We start from the raw sequence: 24892 nt of genomic DNA, 5'->3' as shown, positions 1-24892 counted from the left end.
AACACTTAACCAACTCCAAACCATTCGTTCCAAAAGAATATACAACAAAAATTTCATCAAACTCATACCTTCGCTTTTTGTGTATTCTAGTTTATTTATGTGTTGGCTTTTACAAGCTTTTTTTTGTAACAAGTTCCTCTCAAACTTAAATAAAAAAATGTTTTCTAACTAAAGCAATGTATTTTTAAATTCCAATTCGAATTTATTTTAAAAAAAAATTGATTGCAATTAGATTCTCTGTGACAACAGAATCGGATGAAGAACTTACTGATATCCAGGAATAACGTAAAGGTTGGTTAGTTTCTTATTTTATAAAAGTAAATACTTGATAAGTTCATACAAAGTTCATGGTTTTAATATATAACTCTCAAATAAAATTAATTCTCTAACGTAGAGCTAAATAATAAAATTATTCTTTATTTAACTACTAAGAAAATCTTAACAAAGCAAAAATAACAAAATGAACAATGATTTCATCTAATATTTTATGAAATGCAAGTAATTTTTGTTTAAATAAAAAAATAAATTAGATGTCCGTTGAGAACCAGGGCTTTACAACTCTCAACCATTTCTGTGTGCGAGTACTGTTGTTAGTGTTGGAGGGGACCTACAGTTTATCGGCTAATTTGAGAAAGAACTTTTTCATGACAAGAATTACTCTTGGAGAATTTGTCAATTCCTCGCAAGAGGCAGTACCCGTGAATAAAACTTTAGTTGGCACAGGCAAGGATCGGAAACAAAACCTCTCGCATGATAGTCCAACGCACTAACCATCATGCCACGGGTACGGTTATAATGTTAAGTTCGCATATTAAATCTTGATTACGTGTATTTCTGTAGAATCCTAAACAAGAGCTGGCTGCAGATACTTACTTTACTTTAGTTGGCGCTAAAGCATCGTGCTCGTCGGTCTTATGTAATACATTACCTACTCGATCTCTAGCTTGCTGTCTCCAGTTTCGAATACCAAGCCGGTGTGTATCGGCATCAACTTGATAACTCCACCGAAGATAAGGCCTGTTTATGCTTCTGGTTTCCTCAGGCTTAGCATTTAGTACCTTACGGGCTGGAGCTACGATGTTAATTCGCTCTACATGCTTTAGCCATCTTAATCGTTAAACATGTAGTTTTTTGACCAGTGGAAAAACCCTGTACAGCTCGTATAGTTCGTGATTGTATCTCCTCCGCCAGATTTTATTTTGCCTGTAGACACAAACCGGTCCATAGAACCTTCTTTTTAAAGATATCAAGGGATCCTTTATCCACCTGGGAAAGAGTCCGTGCTTCCGCACCATACAGTAAGACTGGGATAATTAAGGTGTTGTACAGTGTCTTCTTGATACTTCGAGATAGGGCCTTATATTCCTCAGTTGCTTACTTAGACTAAAGAAAGAGCGATTAGCAAGAGTAATTTTACGTTTGATTTCGGCGCTGATGTCATTTGCAGAGTTAACAACAGTGCCAGATAGATAAATTAATTTACCACCTCAAAGTTCTACCTATCAATGGTCACGTTCTGACCGAGTCTACGATGGGAATCGATTCTATTCGAAGACAGTAAATACTTCGTTTTTTCTTCGTTAACTACAAGACCAATTTTGTTCGCTTCAGACTCGATACCGGAAAAGGCACCCGTAACTTCTCGTTTGGTAATGTCAAAGTCGTCTGTATATCCAAGATATTGTGTAGATTTTTGAAAGATGGTGCCTTTGGGTTTTCCGTTGGTGTTTCGCACTAATCTCTCAAGAACAATATTGAAGCACCTACATGACAGAGCATCGCTTTGTTGGAGTCCTCTGGAAGTTTCAAAGGTTTCGGTGGAGAAGTGTCATTAAAATAAGTGCTTATGTTTTGAAGGGGTTTTACAGTCTTTGGTAAAAGCGGTGAATCTTATCAAAAAATAGCAATCTTCGAGTACAAAATATAATTCAAGAAGAGAGTGTTTTAAATGAACCCTATCAACATTTTTGAAGACTTGACAGAAAAATTACATAACTGGAAAAGAAACATTTGTTTGTAATTCCTATATTTGTATGATTGTTCTTTTCTCAATAAAAAAACGTGACTGTTAAAAACACAGCGGACAACTCGCTTGTTTACGGTACTACAAGCATTTCAAAGTTTCTATTTTTTTGAATGTTTACTTAGATGTTTGAGCAGCAGTAACAGTACAAACATCTTGAATCTTATCTTTTTCCATTTATAATCAGTTTATCTGCTAAATTGTTATATTTAAACAAATCTTCAGGTTTATTTGCGTCACAATTCTTTACAATTCTTCAAAATAACTTCCCACATAGCTTCGTTGGTAGATCGAAAGTAAAAAAAAAAACTTGAGATGATTTTAGGATATAAAAACAGCTGTATTGAGTTTTGGGTATTAACTTATTTGCACAACAGTTTTAAATTAAATGGAAATTGCCACTAAGGCAAGATTTATAACTATTTTAGGAAAGCCAGCTAAACCAGTGTCTAAAAAAAGGAGTTAACTTTGTTCACAAGAAAACAAAGGGTAATGCAGTTTGTATTATTCTTTATCAATAGATTAATTTTGAATAATTTGATAGTACATGCCGAAATTACTTAATTAATTTAAAGTCGATTGAGAAGCATATTTGTGTTGTTAGGGCCGCACTGTGGGAATAACTACCCCAGGCCAAAGAAACTAACGTTCAAAGAGCCCATGCTTTTTTTTGGCTTACTATGTAACGAAGTCACTTCTCAAACTTTCCTGCCACCATCAATAGACATGTTGAACAATTATTTTTCGTTCAAATTGACATTCCGTACCATGAGAGTATATTTGAACCTTAGGGGACTGGCTATCGCTAAAGAAGATGGAATTGTAAAGATTTGTATAGTTGACAGAACCAGAACTGAAAGGAGGAGTTGGATATACAAGATATCAGATATCTGTCTTGAGATAAAATAGGTGGTGGGTTGATATGGAGGAGGGATCATGCCAAGGTAGGCATCAAAGGGCACATCGAAGGAAACTTCTTCGAATGCTTCAAATCAGTAAGGGGACCATACTTGAAAAGCGAATTTAAAGTGGAGACGGACAAAGGTTTTGAGAATGGGCTGATTTATCAAGAAAGTATTTAATTTCTCAATTTATTACATATCTTGCACAGTAAGATACAATATCATTCAAGGTAGTAAAAGCTTCACTTTTACTATTGGTTAACATGAAATGAATGAACACATTAATATAAACAAAACTACTTTATACTATTTAATTAATGAATGAATGATCAGTAAACTTTATTATAATACCTTATAAAACACCTTTAAAGTATATAAAAGAAACAAAAGTAAAAATCATCCCAATGCCTCAAAATAATGTCTAAGTTTTATACTAAACCGAGTAGGGCAGCCTATCATCCTTATAGTTTGAGGTAGGGAATTCCACAACCAAACCGCGTCGACGAAAAATTGACGGCTCTAAACAAGATAGGAGTAGCGTATTGGTATCAGATCTCTGCTTCGATTAGAGCGTGGAAAAATTATTCTGTTGTAAAGGTATGTCGGTTTTCCTAAACGAGAATAAGTTATCAAGATAAAAATCATATATTAATCTTGCATATGAGGAAATGTGAACATATTTCCGTAGTCCACAAATATATCTTGTGTGCTTGGAATCGCAATTACAAAACTGAGAAACTATCGAGGTCTACTTGAGTCAGAAAAGAATCATACATCGATGTAATGGTCCTACTAAACTTGATTTTGTTAGCAGAGTGAGAGATATAGGAATACTTAGTAACTCACTAATATACATTCTGGGATATTCTAGTGTTTTGTTCATTGGCTTTTGATTCTACCTTTTACCACCAATGGTGACCTACTGGTCTGTGAGATCGGACTTGCGAAAAAATGCGAATACATTTCTTCTCCGTTATTGTTTTTTGTTGAATCTGTGTATTGTAATACAAGAGCTTCTGTTGATTTAACTTCAATTAGACTGAACACCTAGATATTCTCGGTATGTCACCAACCACCTCTTGTGGAATGATCACATACGCGATGTCGCCAAAAATGCCGCAAGGTTTTTGGGTTTCCTTAGGCGATGCAAGAAATATTTCACCCCTTCTGATCTGGCTATTATCTACAAAACTTACATACGTCCAAAGCTTGAGTATAACGCCCATCTCTGGGCTGGTGCTCCTGCAACTTACTTAAGCCTCTTGGATAGTATTGAACGTAGAGCATTTAAATTGATAGATGATAATATCATCATAAGTTTATTTACTTCGCTTGAACATCGCCGTTAGGTCTCTTGTCTGACCCTTTTTGCCGTTATTTTAACAGCTTATGCTCTAGTGAAACAGCCAGTTGAATTCCTCCCCTTAAACAGTTAAACCGTAATACTCGCGCTACTAGGAATGCTCATCAGTATACCCTCGAGCCGACTTCGTCCGTACTGTCAAATACAGAGATTCGTTTTTTAGCCGTACTACGTGAATGTGGAATGCCTTACCACACTCTGTCTTTCCTAATCATTGTAATATTCAGGAATTCAAAACCAATGTCAAGGTGCATATTTAAAAAAAAAAAACACGAAATATTAGTTACACATTTCGGTCCGTGAGGCGACGTCACCATTGATCAGAGTCAAATTTGAGTCACCAATGGCGGGTTAAGAGTACTCTTAAGCTTTGTCAAGAGATATTAAAAAATTCAATTAATTTTCAGCCATCAAGGAAAATGTTTTACCTTTTTTTGAGGTTATCAAGAAAACAAGCTGGGTAAAGTGAAACGAACAAATCCGTTATCCGGTGCCTCCATTTGAGCATTTTCGTTAATTAATATAACGTGCATATTTTTAGTTGCTGTATTTTTTTTTTTTCTTAATTTCACTATCCCTCGAACTACTAATTCAAAACCTTATTTGAGAAAATATTATCATTTAATTATATACCAAATTTCACGACCTTCAAGCTTCATTAAAAATGTTGTTAAAAAGCAATGTGTGACACTTTTAAGGTGCCATTCGCAGGGCAAATTTTCCTAAGCCCAACAAAACTAACTAAGTCAATAATTCAAATGCCTTGAAATCTTGTTAATGTCTAAACATACAAACAGTCCAAAAAAATGTATTAACAAGTTATTAAGTTCTATCAATATTGTTTTAGTATCCTTTATTTATTAGTATTCTTCAATTCAATTAATTTCCGCCTATCTTTAACAAAATCTATGCATTCCAAGAAAGTTCAAAAAAAATAACTTAAACTTTCTCTCCCTTCATCAAAAAGAAATGCTATACTATTGGGTATCCTGAAAAGAGTTAAGTTGATTAATAGAAAATTTGTTATTGAATTCATTCCTTATTAACGAAAATAAAGTTTCACAATCCGTTTTTTAAAGTCTTTCTGCATGTTTTTCCATCATTACATTATTTTTCACTCATTCTAAAAATTCAAATGTATTAAATAATAATTTCTCCTTACAGGCGCACCACAATGGGTTTGAGTTCATCCCGACTCACAGGTACCACATCATCCAAACGGGCGGACGATAGTTCTTCTGTTCAAGATGAGTCAATAGATGGCGATGACTCAGGCAATTGACAAATTAAATTATCAAAACGGGATCTTTATTAATATATAAATATATATACATAAAACAAATTTAAAATTATAACCATACAACAACATAATTGAGAAAACAGAAATACAAAACAAAATAAAAAACAAATATAATTCCTAAGAAGAAAAATACAAAAAAAGAAAACAAATCTTGAAATTAAAAAAACATTTTAAGGTTTAACTTAAAACAAAAAAAGGAAATAACATTTAAACTAAGTTTTTGAAAAGTGAAAAATACTTTTTTGATAAATCTAATAAGCCACGAAATGAAAAAAAAAATATTTATACCGTTTTTATAATTTATAGATATGATGATATACATTTAAAAAGAAAAAATAAGATCCATTTGAGGGGAAAAACACTAAAACACTAAATCGTATGCATTTACACAATAAAATAAAAATTAGTATTAAACATTAAAAACAAAAAAGTAATAAAATAACAAACTAATATCGAATAGCTTTTTATTCCCTTCCATCAAACACACAAACATACACCCATGTCTTCTTCTTTTGTTTCTGTTTAAATTTTTGCAAAAGAAAATTTCACTCAGAATCCAACGCACGCCAAGACACTCGCATGCAAGCTAACTTCTAATGTTTATGGTTGGCTTCAAAACATTATAAAAATAATAAATATATAGTCTAACAACAAATCCGACCGATCGTGAACTTACCAATCGATGGTCGATGACGGATTACGGGTGTTTGTGAGGTTTTGCTTTAACTTTTTTTAACTTTTCAAATTTTATTAACAATTTAAAAAAGTTTATACAAACCCCAAATGTATACATTAATTTTTAAGTATGTATTATCTTTTGAAAATTTTTACTTTTGTTTTAAATTATGTAAATTAGAATTTAAATATATACTATTCAAAATTATTATTACTCTATCTGTTATTATCTCATTCCTTTAGCCTTATTATAAACAAAACAAAAAATAAACTATTTGTTAATTTTTCTTATTTCAAATTATTAAATAAAACTAACGAAAAGAAGAAAAATAAAATAAAAATATTCTCTGTATAAGTGCCATTTTTTCCGCCAACCCTTTAATTCGGGAGCTCAGAAGCTTGTCTGTCTGGGCTTCTTTCTTTCAAATAGCAAATCTTTGCAGGTAAAATTAAATTTTTCAACAAGAAAACCAAAATCAATTCCTTTTTGTCCGAACTCTGTTATACCTATACACATTTAGTTGTATTCTTTATTTGTTTCGTTTTTAATTATTACAAAATAATTGTAGATAGCCTAACAAAATGTTGAAGAGAAGTTTTGCTGACAATCGTTTCTATGTTCTTTTTTTATAACAATTGAATAATTGTAATAACACCTCGACAATTTTGTTTGTATTGAGACAAATATATATGTAATGATATATGTAGCACACTCAAGTGATTGTGTAAAGCTGTACGATTTAAGAATTAAATAATAATAATTATAATAAATTAAAACAATATTACTAATTGACGAATTACTATTAATAGTTTTTGTTTGTTAGAAGAAAAACTAAGACAAAAGTTTTGTTTTCTTCTTTTTAAGTGCAACCTTCCATTTTAATGCGTTAATGTTAATTATTTCATTTTTATATTCTATTTTTATAAATTATACATATATGTAAACAACAACAATTTATCATTATTTTCTTTTATGTTTTTGACTTTTTCTCGTTTTTTCTTCATTAAAAAAAATAATACAAAAGTAATGAAAATTTCTTCTTGTTTTTCTTCTTTTATTTTTTGTTTGCCTTTTTGTAATATATCATAAACAAATTGAGAAATTAAGATCCTTTATAATATATTAACTCTTGTGAATCTATTTTATCCAAAACAAACAACAAAATTAATTTTTATAAATAATAAGACCAAAACAAATAAAAAATCAAAACATAACAGGCACATTAAAATTTAGTAATGTTTACTGATAAAAAGTTAAAACTTTCTAGTTCTTTGATATTTAATTAATAAAATTATGTTTTCTTTTCAAAAATAAAAAAAAAATTAAATCAGAGACAGAAAAAGAAATATTAAAATGAAAAAAAATCAGACAAATTTTTGAATGCTTCAACCGCATGAGTACTTATTTTATTTTTTGTATTAAAAATATATTTTTTATTTTCGTTTGTTTTGACTATTTTTTTTAATTATTATTACTATACATTTAATAATTATTATTCTTTATTATTTTAATAAATATAAAAAACAAAAATTTTGATACAAATTATGTTTTGTTTTATTTTGGTTGTAGCACTTTTATTTGAGTGTAATATTATGGGTGACTTTTATTTCTCCTACTGACTATAGATTTTTGCTGTACTAAAGTTGAGTTGAAATGCGAGAAGAAAGAAGTTGCAAACCAAATCAAAGCCTTCTTTACAAAAATTTGGAAATCTATTACAAATCATCTCGAAAACTCTGTTTAAAATCAAGACTGGCTTCTAAGAACATTATGCTTCCATTATATTAACTACTGCACGCATTATGAACCCTTTATATTTTTGAATGGGTCTCAATCGATTTTTTCATCTAGCCCAGGCCAATGGAACTCACATTCATGATATGAACTTTTTTGATGTGAATGGAGTGAAGTATAAAAGGTCTATTAAGTTGAGAGTCAATAATAGACCTTTTACTATTATTGAAATTTCGACATTATTATAAATCACTTTTATTTCAAATAATTTCCATGAGTGCGAAAAACTCTAAGTCATCATAATAGGATGGTGATATTCTGCTTCAAACGAAATGTTTTAACTCAGTTTACATGTTTGTATAGATGGCAGTAAGTTGTTCTACTGTTGGTAGGAAAAATGAACGTACAGCCGTATTGAAATGTATTTTTTCTAAATGTTTTAGTAAATGAATAAGGCCCATTTATGGACGTTTCCAATTTCTTAAAAACTTAGTATTTAATACTAGAATTGAACTAACCAATTGCAAACTATTGAACTTTGGTTCAATCCCTGCCTGTTAAACCGAAAGTTTTGTTTTTACGGATACAATCTCCTATGAGGAATTAGCAAAACCTCCGAGAGTAATTATTGTCATGAAAAGTTCTTTTTCAAATTAGCCTATCGAATTATAGCCATAAAACTGTAGGTCCCCTCTATACCTGAGAAGACTAGCACACAAGAATGGCTAAGATTTGTAAGCCACTAGGCCCTAGATCTCGAAGGAATGTTTAATTTTATTTTATTTATAAAATCAAATCTCACTAAAAAAAAAATACAAATTCACATTCCAAAAATGAATAAGCGTTTGTTCTAATACTTTTTCACTGAAGTATAGCTGCAAGCAATGAAATAGTGGTGATTTTTTAAGATTATTCAATTTGTTAAAAACAGGAAACACATTTAAACTTAAAATAAATAAGTTATAAGTATTTTGTTGTGAATCCTTTAGTGTTATGACGTCTGCACAGTGGCGTTGAATGGAGTCGTCAAGTCGTTGGCCTCGTTTTTAAGGTAGTTCCTTTCATGATTTATCAACCACGACCTATAGCTCATTGATATTTTCAGTTTTTTTTTCAAACCTTCCCTTTGATATCTACACAAAGACTAAGGTCGTGAGACTGAACAGGCTGTTCCATAAGGTTATTGTTCAATATAAAGAATATTGCTTTGTTTTTCTATTTGTGTGTTTTGGAGTTTTGAGCATCTTACTGTCTGCGTATCTACGCATAATGTTTTTTTGCATGTTGTTATAAATTACATTCGACAGTATTTATATACATTAATGTAAGGGGTTGTCCTAGCGAGGGAGGCAACCATGGCACGGTGGTTTGAGGCGACTTTCTCGCAAGTCAAACAAGACCATTTACGCTAAGGCCGGAAATTCATTTTTTTTGTAATCGATTTAGGTTCAAGAACCCATGGCAGAGCTAGACAAATGGGCATTTTTCCGGCAACCTGAACCGATGGCAAATTAGTCGTTTACAATTTGGGTGCTGCTCCATGCTATTGTAGAGCCAAGGTGAGGGACCAACTCCTTAGTAAGAACAATAACTCCATATCGCAAGACTCCATCCACCATATTTTAAGGTCTTAGTTGTGTAACTCTGCCTTTGAGGGGCGCAAAACGTGTTAACGAGAGCCTTTTCCTGCTATTTCTTTTAAACTTACCAAATATCGTTAAATTTTCCCAAATTGCCCATGGAAGCCCTAAACCCTTGCGTACATTAGATTCACGATTTTGTGGTGATAATCGGTTTAAAATTAAACTTCTAACAAAAAACGACTACTTATAGTTTGCTGAAGCAGCTTATTATCGAATAAACTAATGTCTAAAAACTGCAAGCAAATATTATTATTATTACAGCCTTTTTAAATTGTCCATACAGAACTTATTTTCTAAACAAGAAGTGTATTAAGTTCCACAATCAGATAACTTATATTTTTCTTGTAACTTTCCATTTAGTGTCGTCTTTTAATTTTATTTTTTATCATAAAATTAAAGTACTTCTTAACTTTAAAAGGCATCTTCAAATAGAGATATTTTCATTCTCATTTTAAAAATCATCGGTTTACAATGGTTCAATTCAACTCCAATTTAACGGTTCATGGTACTAATACAAAACAAATACATACAACTTTTCTTTGATCAGTCATCGTGGTTTGAAAAAGAAAATGTATCGCAACAATCCATTACGAATGAATATACTCAAAAGATATCATTAACTTAGCTTTTGTAACATCAAAAATCGAAAAAGTATCCAGCATTTAAATTTAAAAAACATATACATACATACATTTGAAAATATATCATTAGAAATTCATTAATAGTATAATAAATAATATACAAATCAACAATTGCAAGAGCTTCGAAAACAATAAAAATAGTGTGTACACCAACAAACAATAGTAAAGATTAAGTAAAACAATAATTATTGTGAATGCTAAGACTTTTTTTATACTATATTAAGAATTATATTAAATAAAAATAACGTACAGTGTTTAGGATTTACGAAATGGGAAATTATGTAGTTAAACAGCTGCTAGGAATAATAATTATAATATAATACAATTTTTTACATGTAATTATTAAAACAAAAATAATATGTCTTAAAAATAAAAAAAATTTGATAAGAATAATGAAAAATTACAACAAAAAAAAATAAACAAATCAACCATGTTACAAAATGAAACAAAATAAAATTGTTTAAAAATGTATAGTTTTTGTTTATTTCCCAGTTTTCTTATTAAAGTGCAATATCTATGAGTACATGAAAAAACAATATTCTGATAACTATTACTTACTTACTTAAGGTTGATCTACAGTCCTGTGTGATCTAGGGCCTTTAACCAACAAACTTCTCCCTCAAACTCGGTGCCTCCACTTCAGTCGTTGGACTTTTATCCTTCTGACTAAGTACACGTCGCTCGTCCTTTCATCTTCTTCTCAACTCACCTACTATGCCGTAGATTACGCGAAGGACTTTTCTCTCGAAACTACCCAAGGTGCTTTTATCCACTTTTGCCATAGTCCACAGGCGCATTCACAAAGCTAGTGACTACGTAGTCAAAATTCAACTAGCTTTGTGAATGCAAAATTGCACTACAAAGCTAGTCAATCCGGAACTGTCATATTAATGACAAATACATACAGTTGTGTTCATAAAAATAACAGTGCTCTCCAAATAAAAGAAAAAGGGCTTCAATATCAACGCTATAATATATTTCATTAAACTTTTAATAACAAACTAAAATATTATATTTATGATAACAGAAAATAAGTATTATCGATTTTTTACCGTTAGCTTTGTCACAGTAAAAACCGTTTTTTAAATATATGGCTGTTCATAAAAATAGCAGTGCATGATAAAGTACTGGATATATTACGTAAGAAGTAAGAAAAACTGTAATAAGTTATGTGAAAGTATACAAATAATGTTAACCCACAATTAGTATTTTGTTGCATAACCATGGTTTTTTATGACTGCTTCGTATCTACGTGGCATCGAGTCCACTAAAACCTGACACCTCTCGACTGGTATTGCGTTCCACGAATCACGCACTGCTTCCCACAATTTTTTTCGAATTTTAGGGTTTTGCTTTATGAACTGGGGTTAAGGTCGGGGAATTGAGCGGGCCACTCCATAACGGATAACTTCTTATGCGCAAACCATGATTTTGCATTTTTTGACGTATGCTTTGGGTCATAGTTGGTATACCCAAACCAACGGCATTTCCTCTTCAGCATAGGGTAACATACTCTCCTCGAGAATTTTCACATAGAGTAGGTTGCATCCCTTATACCCCTGATAGGATAAAAAGGCCCGACCACGTAATGTGAAAAGCAAGCCCATATCATAATTTTTCATCCACCATGCTTCACTGTTCTTATAGTGTACCGTGGTTCGATTGCTGCATTTTTGAGTCTTGTCAAATATTCCCGACGACCCTTGGACCCAAAAAGGACGACTTTGCTTTCATCGCTCCACAGAACATTCTCAATTGTCTAATCTTTATGCGCTTTAACAAACTCCATTCTCTTAGCCACATGCCGTTTCGTCAAGAAAGGTACCTTGCGTGGACTTTGGGCTGGTAACTTCACTTATAAAAGACGCCTTCGTATAGTGACAGCGTTAACAGACACTTGAAGTCCATTTCTTATTTTTCTAGAGCCTATGGAAGGGTTCTGTTTTGCTAACTGAATAATTTTACTGGCAGTTCTTTTAGTAGTCATCGTTTTTATAGCCGTTTTGGATTTATTTTACCATTTTAAGGCGTTACTGACCATTTTTGGTGAGCAGCCTTGGATATCTTGAATATTTTGGTAGGTTTTTCCCTCCAAACGCAGTTTTCTAATAAATTTTCGAATTTCTTCAGTGCAGTGTCTTGACCGTCCCATTGTTAATTTTTGAGCTAATATTTATTAATTTTTTATATGTTAGTATGTTACAAATACTTAAAACTTTAAATATTAAAATATTTACTTACCGAAAAATAAAACAAATTAATTTGTAACACTTTTTAATTATAAAATCAAAAGCACTGCCATTTTTATAAACACTCTATATCCAGAGAGTTTGAAATAGTGTGTGTTCATCAGCAAAAGTAGAGTATAACTTCAAGCTAAAAGTCTCTTATATGAAAATGAAAGACCGTTGGATGCAAGTAACATTATAATTTTTTTTTGTAAGAATATCCGTTATTTTAATAATTGGCAATCTGATAAAATGTGACCAGCACTGCTATTTTTATGAACACAACTGTATATAAAATAAGAAACATTTCTGTTTTTAGAAATTGAAATAGTTTTTTTTTCCTTTAAAATTCAATAAAACCAAATAGAAGATATAATATAATTGATTTATATTTTATAATACTGAAAGATTAATTTCATTTTGAATTATTTTGTCCTTACCAAGCAGCTCAATGGCGGATCCAGAGGGGGGTCGTAGGGGCCATGACCCCCCACTGGGAGATAATTTGGATATATCCCCTATTATATTTTGAATTATTTATTTTTTGTATAAGAAAACAAAATTTGTATTTTATTTTCTAAACTTTGTTGCAAAAAGTATCACTTTTAACTGAGGGCTGGACCAAGAACATAATATGAACCTGACATTCAGCCCTATTCCAAAAACTTAACACAAATTCATCAAATTTTGACCAATGGACGATCTAAGGGGGGGGCATATGAGCCATAAAGCTTATGCAGTAAGTTGTGTAAGTAAAGATTTGTTAGTAATTTAACGACATTCACCAAAAAGTGGTTTGTTGTCAAAATTATTTTTAATCTTTGTAACTTGAGTAAGGCTTTAAATTATTCTCATAACATTTGTTTCCAAGAAAAAAAAAAAAAAAAAACAAAGATTCAGGTTTTTAAGAAGAAACCTTGAATAGGAGAACTTCAATTTTATATTAAATTCCCTTAAAATTCCCGAAACTAGCCTTCAATTCCATCTTATTTTTTGAATGCGCATAAATATTGAACATTGAAGTGATTTTTACTTGCGACACAACTATGTCTATGGCAAGTATTGCATTCGTACAAAATTTCGTATCAAACATGACATTACGATGTTAAAAAAGTTAAAAAAAGTGGGTCCCCCATTCCATCCGTCTGTCTGTCCTGGCCCCTTAAGCATAAACCGCTGTGCCGATTGAAACTAATCCGATTAGCTTAAGGCGTTTTTTTCATTTTTTAATACTAAAAATAACAGCGGTCCCCATACAAACTTTTTGGTGTAAATTCGAAAATTCAATTTTTTTTCAGAAATAAATCGATAGATTTTTTAGAACTTTCACTAATTTTTTTCTTAATTCGGCCTTTTTTTACAAGAAAAACATATTTTGGTTTTGCTCCAGAAGAGTTCCCCTCATAAAGCTATTGTTTTGTTTTCAAATTTTTTTCAAGAACTTAATAAGATTTGTTTTTCAATGCTAGCTCTTATCGATTGTCAAATTTTCAAACTGAGGATGATTTTTGATGAACGAAAATGTAATTTTTTTTAATGGCATTTAAATTTTTGAGAAATTTTTTGTTTGCAGGTATTGCAGGCGGGCAATATATTTATTTTAATATTGATTGAACTGAGATTTAAACACGAATTTCAAGAATATAAATGTCCCAAAAACATCAAAAGTGACAATTTTGTTAAACTATTGGCTAATTGAAAAAAAAATAATGCAAGTTTCATATCTATTAATATAAAAGCTTTGAAACTCTTGAGAACTGAAGTGAACAAAAGTCTGAAATGTGTAATTTGTGACTGCTACACAAAAGTTTAAATTTAAATTTGTTTAGCCTTCTTTAAAACGGTAAGTAAAAACTTGTCTATATGTTAAGTACGTCAATACCCCCCCCCTCCCCTTAAAGAAAATCTGTATCCGCCCTTGAAGCAGCTGATTGTGAAACGTCAAAACCAGTGTGCACTAACTTTGTAGCCGAAATTTGTAAAATTTGGGAGGTACTACTTTGGTAGTTGCACTTAGCCAATCACTTTGTGAATGCGACCCATGTTTCGGCACCGTATAGCAGGACGGTTTTGTAGGTTCTTTTTGTCGCCTCAGCCTTAATACTCACGAAAGCCCAATTGACATCGCGCTGAGTTCTTTCGATTATCATCATCATCAGCAAATGCCAGTAATTGGACATACTTCTAGTGTTGACAAGGATGCTCTCTACTATTCTTTTAAGATGTTAAAGTAATCACATGACATCGGATCAACTTGTCTAAAGCCTTTTTTGACATCAAAAGGTTCTGTTAAATTGTTTCTAACCTTTATGGATCAGCGCGAATTCTCCATGGTCTATAACTATTACCATGAACATATTCCAAAAGTATGGCGGTATTTTTGAAGTGGCATTTAGGCCTTAGAATCTAAAAAAACTACCGATAAAACGATGTTCAAATCAAGGATCTGGAATCAAAAAATTACTAAAACTTAGGTATAAAGGGTGACCAGGGGTAATTTTTCAACTTTAAATAGCAATAATCGAAATACTATTGTGTTGAGTTAAGCGGGAGGGGTATCATTCAAAGCGCAGGATTTGCGGAAATTAATCACTGGTCGTTTGGAGTACGATGAAGTACTTTTTTTTACTCATTTAAATATTCGATGACTAATGGCTGAATCACAAACGCGCTTCAGCTTTGGCTTCGTCTGCGTTGCGATGTCCATGCTTCGAGGTTGCTTTAAATGACATTTCTATTATTACATCCCTCCAAAGATCAAATATTTTGTTTGTTGACATTTTTTTACAGGTATTGAGCTGTCAGACAAAGCAAATGTTCGGAGTCACATTACGTTACACTACGTTTTTTTCCTTACGATTGTCAAACGGAACGTGAGGTCGAAGCTTCATTGTGATAGCATGCGTTGAATTCCTATGGCTGAACTCGTAAACGTCAGTCGAAGTTGAAGCGTGTTTCTGTTTCAGCCATGATGGATTGAGTACGCGACTTATCTGGTTGATGGTACAAAGATTCAGGCAAGAAGGCACAATGGTCTATTGACCTATTCTTGGACCATCAACGTCAGTAACAACGTCAAAAAAAGTGTCTCAAGTTTGAAATTAAATTATTGGAAATTCATGTAAATCGATAAAAAAGATTGTGTCCTCTAAAAAAATACAAAAATCAAAAAAGTCACCCGTACAAAATGCCAATTGATCAGTGTCTCAACAAAATTGATTATCGTCTGAGAGAATCCTTTCAACAAACAATGCTGAAACATTTTCGGATATCACTTCGGATGGAAACATTTTGTTCAGTCACGATGCACATTTCAATATTGATGGATATGTTAATAAACAAAATATGCGAAACTGGTGCCCCAACAACCCTAGAGAACACCATAAAAAACGTAAGGTGTAATTGAACATTATTTTTATAATTAAGGTAAGACACTTACTACTCTGGTGTATTGCCGTATGATTGATGTGGCAAGGCAAGACATTCCACATTGGCGTAGTACGGCTAAAGAATCTCTGAACTTGACAGTACGGCCAAAGTTGTGCTCGAGGGTATATTGATGAGCATTCCTAGAATCGCAAGTATTACGGTTGAACTGTTTAAGGGGAGGAATGAAAATGGCTATTTATCTAGAGTTTAACCGTTAAAATAACGGTCAAAGAGAGTGAGACAAGAAACAATTCGACGATGTTCAAGCGACGTAAATAATCTTATGATGGTAATATCAACAACCAATCAAAATGCTCTACGTTCAATACTGTCCAAGAGGCTTAAATAAGTTGCAGGAGCACCAGTCCAGATATGGGAGTTATACTCAAGCTTTGGACGTATATAAGTCTTGTAGATAACAGCCTGATCAGAGGCGGAGAAAAACTTCTTGCATCGCTCTAGAAAACCCAAACATCTTGCGGCATTTTTGGCGACATCGCGTATGTGATAGTTTCACAAGAGGTGCTTGGTGAATCACATACGGAGAATATCGAGATGTTCAGGCTCATTGATGCAAGTGCCGTCCATGGATAATGGCAAGGGGGGTTTATCTAGCTTTAACGATACAAGACAGCATTGAGTTTTTGAAGCATTAAATTCCACGCGGTTTTTTAATTCTCATTGTACAATGCTGTTGTCGTTGCAGTTCCACATCCGATGAAGAAGGATGTAAGTCTGAAAACGAATATGAAAAGCTAAGAGTAATATCGTCACCGAAAAAATGAATTGGATGAGAAGTTGCAGACAGGAGATTATTAATTAAGATGAGAAAGAGAGTTGGAGATAAAACAGAGCCCTGGGGCACACCAGCATTTATTGTATGTACTTCAGACTTGAATCCATTCAATACTACTTGTATCGAACTATCCGACAGGTAATTACTAATCCAATGAAGCTGGAATTCATGAAAACCAAAAGCACGCATTTCCGATAAGAGAGCCTGATGCCAAAGGCCAAACCCTATTAAATGCTTTTGAAATATCAAGTGCAATAGACTTAATTTTTCCAAAACGATGTAAAGATTTGCTCCACTGTTCGGTGAGATGGGGGGTCAAACTGACTTACATGTGGACATAGGGAAAGCTATATGCTTGTCTATAGTCTGGAAGGAAGACGCGCTTACTTGTACCTCCCCGTGGTGGCTCCTGGGAACAAGTTAGAGAAATCAGTCTAGTTTGATGATGATTGATACTGTGCATTTAATAATAATGGAAAAAGGCAAGGCGTAGAACTGCACTGAGGAAATTCTGAACTTGTTAGCGAACGCAAGAAGCTAATAGTTATCTTCCTTCCTAAGATTAAAAATCTTAAGATCAATGGTAACGAGGGACCGTCGTCCTGCCTCATGGGTTGGAGGTAGACTTACTGATAAAAATTATAAAAAATTGAGTCGGTATTTATATATGATAAAAAGTCTGGAGTGGAAGTAAAAGTCATTTTATAAAAGAATGATGTTAATGTATGTAGATAGAGCTCGGTGGATTGAATCCCACATGATATCGGGCGGCCACTTCTAGGGTTATCTTCCCTAGATGGCACCAAATCAAAGACCTTAATTAACACACCATTGCAGATATGGTACCACGGGATATGTTACAGCCCCATGGTTAATTTCATGAACATATATGGGATGGCTTCCTTGTGAGAGTATCGTGATGGCTGTGGTTTATCCTATATGCATAGGGTATTGGTTTCTTCAACCCTAGAAAAATCAATGTTTAGATGGACAAAACCAAGACCAAAGGTTAACAAATTGGTCCATTTGCTATGTCTTGGTAGCTTAGAAAGAAAACTCACTCAAAACATTTCGCCAAACAAGAGAGGGTAAATCTTGTGAAATATTTTAGCGAATTTCAAAAACTAAGCGTCAGAACAATGCCAGGGGCAGCAAGTTTAAAAGCTTGCCATCAAATAGGGCTCACCGCCAGGAGTTGATGTGAGCAATTATCTTAAACTGTTCGGTGAGATGAACCATGAGCCGAAAGCCGTATTTCGGTCATTAAGAAGCTTTCGATCTTCGAGATATATTTTGAGCTGAAAAGCTTGGAAAGCAGTGACGTAAGTGCAATCGGCAGTTTTCTATCCGCTCGGAACGAGACCTGAGGAATGGACAGATGAAAAAGCTTACGCAGTGGTTTTGCCAGCGTTGAAGAACACCTCTTCAGATCAATAGCGGGGATGCTATCCGGGCCAGAGGATTTGTGAATGTCAAGAAGTCCTCTAGTGACCGACCGAGTGCGAAAGAAGATTCGCCCCATAGAATCGTTTACGCTTTTAAGTATAGACGGAGTCATATCACTCACTGGCAGCATCGAATTAACAGCAAACTGTGCTGCAAGCAAATTGGCTTTATCAATCGAGCTTACATAGGGCGTGGCATTGGAAACAAGCGTCGGAACCGACGAAGACGTAGTGTTACGCACATTTTTTACAAATGACCAGAAATTTTTACTACCATTGTATTTTTTGCCGTAATTTCTAGTCATGCAAAATTTTAATGCGTTATACATATATGTCCGTTACATGTCTTTCTAGCTTTTTTGAACTTATTCCGGTTTTCCTCAGTTGAGTTGGCATTGTAATTCCGGAAACTTACATTTTTGATCCTCTTTACAGCTGGAATCAAACCATGAGTTTTCTTTGGGTTTGATAGATTTTGTCCTATTCGGGACTCATTCCACAAAGAATTAAGTTTGTAATCATATCTGCACAGAAATCCACGTCACTATCGAGGAAGCATATTGACCAGTTAAAGTTCCTGAAGAATTCATTGAGACTGTCCCAGTTGGTTTTCTCATATTGCCAAACGGTTCTCGTAAGGGTTTTAACTTTAACTGGCGTTTTTGGCATGAGAAATTTGCAGATATGATGACAATGGTCTGATGTGCCTAAAGGCGATAATACACTGACAGTATATTTATTAGGATCAGACGTAAGAAACAAGACTAGAGTGTTGGCGGATTGACCTGCAACGTCAGAAATCCGAGTTGGTTCGTCAACTAACTGAGTCAGGTGGTTTAACTAAACAAAAATCCAAAATATGGGAATTGGAGGCATTCCTGCTTGCTTGATATTATTCCGGTTTTCCTCAGTTGGATTGGCTTTAAAACAACGGAAACTTACCTTCTTTGGTTGTTGAATGCCTAGAATAGTTTTTCCTCACACCTTGCTTCTTTTGATTTCTTCTTTTGCGGATACTTTAAATCAAAGGTTAAGAATAACTATCCCCAGATAATAAATAAGTAAAAAATAAATTCAAAGCATGACTTGAGCCCTTTGCTGTCCCGTGAAAGAAAATTTAAGGGTTCAATTGCAAGAGGGCATTTTGTATTCTTTTTAAAAATTGAAATCTGCATGCATCTGCATCTGCCTTTATGTAATTGAAATAAAAACGATGTAGTTGAAAATATTCCGCTTGATACCCTTTCCTTACGTGATTGAGAACCCAAACAAATTACTAACTGAATTACGAACAAGTAAGAGCATTTAATTTATGTAAATATATTTTTTTATGTTATCTTATATTGACAACAATATAAAATACCAATGGTAAGACTAAGTTATCAATTTGATCAGTTAAGGCCTCAACTCCAGCTGTTATCACTATTGCTGATAGAGTTGAAATCACACTTAAGCCATCGACTGGAGCTAGGTTAAACAAATAGAGCGGTACTATTATAATTGACTGGGATAGAACAAAAGCCAAGCTTCCTTCTATAGACCGATTAGATTCTGCAACAAAATATAACTTAATACAAGGATTGTATGGTAAATTTCAAACTTACCACTCCATTTGTGTTTTCCAAATTTAGAACCAAACACACTCGCTGCGGTATCCCCGATACCAACTGATAATATTCCAGCTAACATCGCAATTAAGTTCACTCCTGACGCACTGTCTGTTTCAGAACAAGGACACGGATTTATCCAAAGTGGCAAGGAGCAGCCAATCAGAAGACAAAATGGAGTCAAAGCTATATTGCCGGCATCTTTTTCATCGTGTAAAGTGGCAAATGCATCTTCCAGAACACTTGCTAAAGGAGGAATTTTCAGCATTCGTATCATATCGAGTACGGAAAAGACAGCTAGTGCAACTCCAGTTGCAAGATAAAGGAATGTACATTGGAATATTAATCCTGGAATATACACTAACACAATAAGAACATGGAATATCTTTCGAACTCTTGTCGATGCTTGTTCGGAATTGCCCATTTGCCATTTGACTGCTAGAATTGTTGCTATAGTCATGGTCATGTAGAATATAACAATGTATACCTGAATAGGGATAAAATTTCATCAGTCTTTTTCCTGAGCTTTTTTTTGTTGCTAAGCAAACTTACCCTTCTTAGATCGGAATATATAAACTGGAAAACGGTTATTATGGGCAAGACTTTTGTAACCGGCATCACACACACAGCCAATACTAATAAAATCATTGAAAGGTAGAAGAGAATAAGGCTTCTGAACACTTTAAATGTTGCTAGAAGCCACGATACCACAAGCAAGCAGAATAGGGCACCCTTAAAAGAAATTAAAGAAGTTAAGTTGAATGATTGATTTTTTGTACAATGAAGATGACCGCTTTTGCAGAATTTACATTTAAAATAGAAGAGAGAAGAGACTGTATCCATAAAAGATGGCCCAATACAAATGAGAAATATTGCAACTTATAAAATCTGAAGCAAACGAATTTCTCCACTCAAAAAATAACTTATCGTGGTGATTTTTGGAATTAAAGCCCAATTTTAAAGTTTAAACAAATTGTGAAAAGGACGAGATAATTTCTTTAACTTTTGCAAAGTTGCATTTGATATTTCTGTGAGTCAAAGTCTTCCTTTCAAATGAAGGAAAACGCCTTCGGAAAAATAAGTCATCTCATAATTGATGTGCTAGCTTCAAAAAAGTTAAGTTTTAAGTATTTTTAATGCAGATTATCAACTTACCGTCATAATGGCACTAACTTTGCCAAACTCTTCGATCGGAGGTGATTTGTAAAACATTGGAATCCTAAAGAATCCATTGATGAGGAACAAAACTACACCCTGAACTAATATGCACGCCTCACCGAGGGTACAACTTTTTGGAAATCCTCTCAGCACTCTAACATACACATACTGATAGCCAAGCGTAGCTCCAAATCCAAGAGCGAGGCATACTCCATACGTCTGTTGCGTCCAATACTGTAGCTGAAAGTGCGTTAATGTACCAGGCATTAAAGCAAAGAACAATTTCAAATATCGCCCAGGAGCAACTGCCAAACAAGCAAAGAAAGCCAAAGATTGCATCAGCATGCCCATAGACACGATGGTGAATATAAGGAACAAATTATCATCTTCCTTGGAACATGTCTGCATCCGGTTGTTCGTGACAAGAAATGCCAATGGAACAAGGCAACTGAGCCAGTAACCAGGTGACGCATTTGGTCTTAAAAAAAAAGAAATATAATTAAATAGATTTTTATCAGCTAATAAAGTAAAGTACAAAGGTTCTTTCACATACCGGCTTATGATTCCTATGTTTTTACCATTTTTATCAATGGATTTGTCTACTTTGCTCTTATCAGAGTTTTCCATTATGGAAAGCAAACTATTTTATAACATGAATCTTGTGGAATTTCATGTAAAACTTATTGCCAATAGGGCTTCTTTTGCATGCTTAGCATTTATTGGATTTTTTCGATTATTATCAACAAATAGAAAGAATCAACATTGAAGAAAAAGAAAACAAAGAAAATGGGACTGGAAGAATGTCAGAAACATATGATTCTGATATTTAGCGAAGTTGTATGCGGTTTGCTATAGATTTACACAACAAAAAATGCTGGGTTTATATCTTTGAATATTATATAAATTTATATCTACGAAAATTATATAAATTTATTTTTATATCTTACTGTACTTTTGTAGTAAAATGTTTGCCCTTCTCCATCATAAACTTTTGCTTCCATACAAAATTCTCTAGCAGTTAAGCATATCTAGCTTAAAGATCAACATTTAACTTCCTACTGCATATGCAATATCTGTCAAAATTCTCGGCAGATCTATGAATATTCAGAGATGCCTTGAAGCCTCAAGAGATGTCTCCCAATATTAAGGGAAGTATGGAGATTTCAATGGAGGTCTTGATAAATGATTGAGGATCTGAAAATAGTAAGAGTTCTTGAAATTTCAAGGGTGGTATGGATATAATATGGTGAAATATGAAGGGAGGTTTTGAAATATAAAGACAGGTCGAGGGATTCCAAGGGAGGTCTTGTAATTTCAAGTGAGGTCTGGAGATGAAAGACCTTGAAATATCAAGGGATGTCTTAAAATATGAAAGTGAGATTTAAAGAGAAGTCTTGAAATTTTAAGTGCAGTCTTCAAATTCAAAGCAAGGGTTAAAATATCGCAATCATTGGGCGCATTCACAAAGCTAGGGACTACGTAGTCATAATTCAACTAGCTTTGTGAATGCGCCCAATGATTGCAATACAAATTTAGTCAATCCGGAACGGTCATATTAATGACAAATACAAATATATGAAATAAGAAACATTTGTGTTTTCAGAACTTTAAATAGTTTTTTCTTTTTAAATTCAATAAAACCAAATATTATTGATTTATACTTGTATTTACATACCGAAAGATTAATTTCATTTTGAATTCTTGTGTCTCTACCGAGCAGCTGATTTAATGTCAAAACCAGTGTGTACTAACTTTGTAGCCGAAATGTTTACACGTTGGTTTCAACTACTTTTGTAGTTAGATTAAGCCAATCAGAATCCCTTGACTACGTAGCTACTAGCTTTGTGAAGGCAACCATTGACATACTAAATATGGACTGCAAGTCGATTCATATTCTCATACAAAATTCCCCTTAAAAGTGATTCCACCTTTTTAGTTTTGCTTTCACTTTTATGGGTTTGATGTAAAAAAATTGTAATTAACAAAGGACATCTATTTTTATAAAGTTTGACAAAATAAACAAAAAACCAAAATTAAGTTCAAAAATGTCTCCATATTTCTGCTGAACCTACAGAATTCTTATCTTAATTTTTTAATTGATTTTAATTTCATGTGGTCATTCCTTTTTTATTGAATTTATATTATTATATTTTTGATTTTATCTTAAATCAAAAATAAATCAACTTATTTTGCCCCATGGAATACAAAAAGAGAGGAAATTTGTGTGTTTGAAAAGTCTACAGTTGTGTTCATAAAAATAGCAGTGCTGGTCACATTTTATTAGATTGTCAATTATTTAAATAACGGAAGTTTTTACAAACAAAATTATCATGTTACTTGCATCTAACGTTTTTCGTGTTCATATTAGATACTTTTAGCTTTCAAACTCTCTAGATATAGAGTATTCATTAAAAAAACAGTGCTTTTGATTTTTTAATTAAAAAGTGTTACAAATTAATTTGTTTTATTTTTCGGTAAGTAAATATTTTAATATTTAAAGTTTTAAGTATTTGTAACATACTAGCATATAAAATATTATTAAATATTAGCTCGAAAATAAACAATGGGACGGTCAAGACACTGTACTCTATAAAAACAGAGAAGCATGGTGAAGGAAAAATTATGACATGGGCTTGCTTTTCACACTATGGGGTCGGGCCTATTTATCCCATCAGGGGTATAATTGATGCAACCGAGTATGTGGAAATTATCGATGAGGTTATGTTACCCTATGCTGTAGAGGAAATGCCGTTGGTTAGGGTATGCCAAAAAGACTATGACCCAAAGCATACGTCAAAAAATGCAAAATCATGGTTTGCGCATAAGAAGTTATCCGTTATGGATTGGCCCGTTCAAACCCCGAACTTAACCCTATCGAAAATTTGTGGGGGATGTTAAGAACGCAATTCATAAAGCAAAACGCAAGAATTGTGGGAAGCAATGCGTGATTCGTGGAACGCAATACCAGTCGAGATGTGTCAGGTTTAAGTGGACTTGATGCCACGTAGATGCGAAGCAGTCATAAAAAACAATAGTTATGCAACAAAGTACTAATTGTGGGCTAACATTATTTGTATACTTTCTATAACTTATTACGGTTTTTGCTTCTAACGTAATAGATCCAGTAATTTGTCATGCACTGCTATTTTCTATTTTTATGAACAACCATATATTTGAAAAACGGTTTTTGCTGTGACAAAGCCAACGGTAAAAAATCGATAATACTTATTTTCTGTTATTATAAATAAAATATTTTAGTTTGTTATTAGAAGTTTAATGGAATATATTATAAATATTGAAGGCCTTTTTGTTTTATTTGGAGGGCACTGCTATTTTTATTATGAACACAACTGTAGATCAAGAATACATTTGATTTATTTTATTATTTATTGTTTTAGTTTATTTAATTTTGTTGTGTTTAAAGACGGGGACCGTGAGCCGGAGCAAAAACAATGTACCTATCTCCTGAATGACTCACTGAAAATTTTTATAATGAGATGCGCCGTATAAGAGGAAGGAATGCTAAAAACAAAATACATTTTTATTAGCGTCAAAATTTCTGGAAGTTTTAAAATATGATCTTATTCCAAACATAAATATTGTCAAAAAATAAAATCGAAATTTATTTTAAAATCTATGCTGTAGTTATGAAGCTTCTTTTTTGAGGATTGGATATGAAATCGAACACTAAAATCCTTATCCTTAATTATGAATCTTTTACAGTTAAACATTTGTTTTGCTTTGATTTTTTTAGAAACTGTCTCTTTTGTCGTCTGATGGGCCCTACTCTTATTTCGTTTCGAAAGTCAATTCTATTCGAAAGTGATTTTCGTTCCGAATTTGATTTCGAACTCTGTAAGACATTCGAAATGGAAAATCATATCTGGCAAAATTATAACAAAACAAACTCCAAAGACACGAGCTGACGAAAGTGCGCTCACGGATTC

General features: G+C 33.1%; 2 protein-coding genes across 5 annotated transcripts in view; one reads left to right on the top strand and one right to left on the bottom strand.

The window, feature by feature from the left end:
* Positions 1-5995, top strand: part of LOC129952400 (myosin heavy chain, non-muscle) — a 108918-nt gene extending 102923 nt beyond the window's left edge. For 2 of the 4 annotated variants that reach the window (XM_056064958.1, XM_056064956.1), the window contains one exon: positions 5453-5995. In XM_056064958.1, the coding sequence (XP_055920933.1) occupies positions 5453-5570 (118 nt within the window). In that variant the 3' untranslated portion in view covers positions 5571-5995. Of the gene's footprint in view, positions 1-232; positions 292-5452 lie in introns of those variants that run through there. The other 2 variants (XM_056064960.1, XM_056064959.1) reach the window with 2 other exon arrangements.
* A 13489-nt stretch (positions 5996-19484) lies between these two features.
* On the bottom strand, positions 19485-21736 carry LOC129949611 (dolichol kinase). Its single transcript, XM_056061176.1, has 5 exons — positions 21499-21736; positions 20943-21423; positions 20340-20519; positions 19785-20274; positions 19485-19731 (listed from the first exon to the last, which is right to left on the bottom strand). The coding sequence occupies exons 1-5, from the start codon at positions 21570-21572 to the stop codon at positions 19514-19516; spliced, it is 1443 nt and encodes a 480-aa protein (XP_055917151.1). The 5' UTR covers positions 21573-21736; the 3' UTR covers positions 19485-19513.
* Positions 21737-24892: the final 3156 nt, after the last annotated feature.

This window comes from Eupeodes corollae, chromosome 3, assembly GCF_945859685.1.
Source record: "Eupeodes corollae chromosome 3, idEupCoro1.1, whole genome shotgun sequence".
In the NCBI taxonomy this organism is placed as follows: domain Eukaryota; kingdom Metazoa; phylum Arthropoda; class Insecta; order Diptera; family Syrphidae; genus Eupeodes; species Eupeodes corollae.
The sequence above is the reverse complement of the archived record's forward strand: the minus strand, read 5'-3'. Positions and strand labels throughout refer to the sequence as shown.